This window comes from Terrapene carolina, unplaced genomic scaffold, assembly GCF_002925995.2.
Source record: "Terrapene carolina triunguis isolate 2854851 unplaced genomic scaffold, T_m_triunguis-2.0 Scaffold15794, whole genome shotgun sequence".
Taxonomy (NCBI): domain Eukaryota; kingdom Metazoa; phylum Chordata; order Testudines; family Emydidae; genus Terrapene; species Terrapene triunguis.
Genome location: NW_020680145.1, coordinates 1 through 3682, shown reverse-complemented (window position 1 = coordinate 3682; position 3682 = coordinate 1). Strand labels below are relative to the sequence as shown.

General features: G+C 67.2%; 1 protein-coding gene across 1 annotated transcript; it reads right to left on the bottom strand.

The window, feature by feature from the left end:
- Positions 1-81: 81 nt before the first annotated feature.
- On the bottom strand, positions 82-3651 carry CBLC (Cbl proto-oncogene C). Its single transcript, XM_026661724.1, has 7 exons — positions 3479-3651; positions 2366-2512; positions 1988-2144; positions 1304-1425; positions 781-918; positions 348-435; positions 82-237 (listed from the first exon to the last, which is right to left on the bottom strand). The coding sequence occupies exons 1-7, from the start codon at positions 3649-3651 to the stop codon at positions 82-84; spliced, it is 981 nt and encodes a 326-aa protein (XP_026517509.1).
- Between the last annotated feature and the right edge of the window lie 31 nt (positions 3652-3682).

The window sequence follows — 3682 nt, the reverse complement described above, 5'->3', positions numbered from 1 at the left end:
GCAGTCCCTGCACAGCAGGGGTCAGGGGTCAGAGGTCAGGCTCACCTGCCAGGCGTTCGGGCAGTCCCCGCACAGCAGGGGTCAGGGGTCAGAGGTCAGACTCACCTGCCAGGCATTCAGGCAGTCCCTGCACAGCAGGTGCCCGCATGGCTGGAGCCGAACGTCCTTGTCGTTCTCGGCGCAGATTTTACAGAGCTGGAAAGTGGATCCCATCTGGGAGTAGAGCTGGGCTTGGTCCTGGGGGAGAAGGAGGGTGAGGCTGGGCTTGGCCCAGGGGGCTGGGAGGGCACCAGGACAGGGGGCTCAGGGTGGGGGCATGGCTGGGGTGGAGCAGCCCCGGTACTGACCGGTGAGACCTCGATCCGGTTCTGAGGCGTCGGTTCTGTCAGCTCCGTCAGGTCCGGATTCACGTTCTTCCCATCTGGATACAGGTAACTGGGGGAGGTGGGGGGGCGGAAACTGTCAGAACCAGCCTGGTCCAACCAGAACCCCCCACAGATCCACACCAGGACCCAGCGGGTCGGCATCAGTGCTCCCAAAATCTGAGTAACCTGGGCCCGAACTGACCCAGAATGAAACCCACACGTCCCTGACCAGAACTGACTCACCAAATCCAGACCCACAATCACCCGGGCCCAAGTTCCAGACCACACCAGGCTCCGGGCACATAACCGGATTCTGCCCCCCAGGCCTCCGCCCCAATCTGCCCAGCAGGGCCCCCAGCTTGCCCCACTCCGTCACACCCTCGGCCGCCCCACTCCCTGCCAGACCCCCACTCACTAGCCCTCCTTGTGCCCCTCGATCAGCGCCTGGAAGAGGGGTCTGTCCTGGGGGATGGTCTGCAGGATGCTGCCGTCCCGGCTCACGTAGCCGATGGCCCACTGCCCCAGCCGCGTGCAGCTGAGCCGAAACACGTAACTGGGGGGGAAACGGGGTCAGTGGCAGGGGGTGACCCCAAAGCCTGAGGGGGGCGCAAGGGGGTAGAGGCTGCAGGGAGCGGGGTGGGGGGTCAGTGGGGGGCACTCTCCCCTGGCAGTCAGTGCTGGCCCCATTGACCTGGAGGCCTGGGCTGCAGGGAGTGGGGCAGGGGGCTGGGGGTGCTCTCCCCTGGCAGTCAGTGCTGGCCCCAGTGGGGCACTAGGGGGCCTGTGCTGCAGGGACCAGGGTGGGGGGCTCAGCGGGGGGCGCTCTCCCTTGGCAGTCAGTGCTGGCCCCAATGGGCACTAGGGGGCCTGTGCTGCAGGGAGTGGGGCAGGGGGCCAGCAGGGGGCGCTCCCCACTCCCCTCCCCCCAGGGTCCCTACCTGCCCGGCTTGTTGGAATAGGTTTGCAGCCGCGCCCTCACTTCGTCGTAGGTCAGGAAGGCCACGTAGCCCGGGTGCGTCACTGCCAGGTGCGTCCAGTTCTTCAGCAGCGTGGGCCAAGGCTGCAGGGGCACAAGGGTCGCGCTGGACGCCGAGGTCTTGCCCCCGAGACCCCCATTGCCTTTCTGTGCTGCCAGGGGGCGACCCCCCCGTCCCATCTGCCCTGCGTCTCTCCCCCACCCCCACCCCCACCCCGCTGCAGCGCTGCTGCTGCTGAGCCGGAAACCCTCAGGCCTCCCGCCCACCCGCCCCTGGCAGTGTTTCCCCCCACCCGCCCACGGGTCAGCTCAGCTCGAGCGGGGACAGACACGCCACATCCTGCTGGGGATCAAGGCCAACACCTGGCCCTGCTCGAAGGTGGGGGTGGGGCAGAGACTAGAGCGAAGCCGACTGGAGGGGCATTGTGGGGGATTGGCCACAGCAGCTGCCACCGCCTGCGCCCCCGCCCCCACCCCCCGCAATCTGGGCCCATGGAGCCCAGAGGAGAGACAGGTGAGGGGATGGAGGACGGGCTGGGGAGGGGAAGGATGGAGGAAGCAGGTGTGCGGGGGAGGGCTGCCCCTCCTAGCCCTCATCTCCCCAGCTTGGCCCCCCGTGTCCAGCCCCGCCTCCCCCCGCCCGTACCTGGAAGAGGCGGGTGAAGATGTCGAACTCGAAGATGGACACGTGGTCGCTGCAGGTCAGGTCCATGGTGGCTCTCAGGGCCGCGGCCATGGGGCCGGGCGCCACGGGGTGAACCCGCTGCAGCCCCACCTGGAACTCGCTCCATGACACCAGGCTCCTGTGGGGGCAGGGGGCAGTGATAGGGGATGGGCCCATGGGGCTGATGGGGGGGTTGGAAGTAGCAGGTTGGGAGACCCTGGGGAAGAAGGGGGGTATCTGGGGGGCAAGCAGGGGGAGGAGGGCAGTGGGACAGGGATACCGGGGAGTCCATGTCTCAGCAGGGGGCTGGGAGGGGAATAGTGGGGGGTAGCTGGGGAATGGAGGTATCAGGGATCTCACCGTGCCCCCCATGTCCCTCTCCAGAAGGCCTCGGCGGGCGGCTGGCTGGGCCGGTACTGGTGCCCCTGGTCCTGCCCGTCGGGGATCAGGGCTCGGAGCTCTCCCAGCATGTGGCTGAAGATCAGCGACAGCTTGATCAGCTTCCTCCTGGGGGAGAGATGGGAGCAGGGGTGAGAATGGGGTCCACTCTCCCCTCCCCCACCACAGTCAACAGGAAACACTTGGGGGGCGGACGGACAGGAAGGGGAGAGGGGCAGTTTCTCTGCAGCATCAAAGAGGCCCAGAGACGCTGCTGCTGGAGCCAGACAACCCCAGGCTGGGGGGAAGACGGACTGTCACCTGCCCCACCCCACAATCTCCACTCCAGGCACCCAGAAACAGACACTGGGAAGGAAAGAAGATGGTTTGTATGTTGGGGAGAGGTCGGGAGTGAGGGGCACCAGCAGAGCTGGGTGGGGGAACCCAGGCTGGGATGGGGGGGGCTGTGGGTCGGGAGTGAGGGGCACCAGCAGAGCTGGGTGGGGAACCCAGTCTGGGATGTGGGGGCTGCGGGTCGGGAGTGAGGGGCATCAGCAGAGTTGGGGGGAACCCCGGCCGGGGTGGGGGGGGGTTGGGAGTGCGGGGAGCCAGGGCCACTGGATCTGGGCGTTTTCTGTTGTTGGTTCTTTTTCTGCTTCCGCTGCGATAGGAGCTGGTTACTGAGTAACTCGGGGCCACACCCTTTCACCAGAGTCCAACAGGCGCGGCCAGCCTCTCCCTACGGGCAGGTGCCCCTCACTCCCGATCCGCAGCCCCCTGACTATCCCAGCCCTGGGGTCCCTCCCTCAGCTCTGCCGGTTCCCCTCACCCTGCTATCCCAGCCCTGGGCTCCCCCCACCTAGCTCGGCCAGTGCCCCTCACTCCTGACCCGCAGCCCCCCGACTATCCCAGCCCTGGGCTCCTCACATCCCCACACCTCTGCCAGTGCCCCTCACTCCCGACTCGCACACCCCTGCTAGCTCAGCTCTGCCTCCCCCCCAGCTCTGCTGGTGCCCCTCACTCCCGACCTGCAGCCCTCTGCTAGCCCATCTCTCCCTGCCTCCTTGCCCCACGGTGCCGCCTTGGGGCCAGTACCTGGAGGCCGACCCCTCCTGGAAAATTCCATCCGGGTCTCCCTTGAAGAGCTTGGTGGCCTGCTTGTCCTTGCGCTGCAGGTTGTTGATGTAGACAGGGAAGTAGCCGGCCTCCCAGAGGCGGCTCAGGCTGGCCCCGGGCTGGCCCCGAATCAGCAGCAGGTGCTGGCGCATCTGGGGCAGGAGCTGGAGCAGGCTGGGGGGG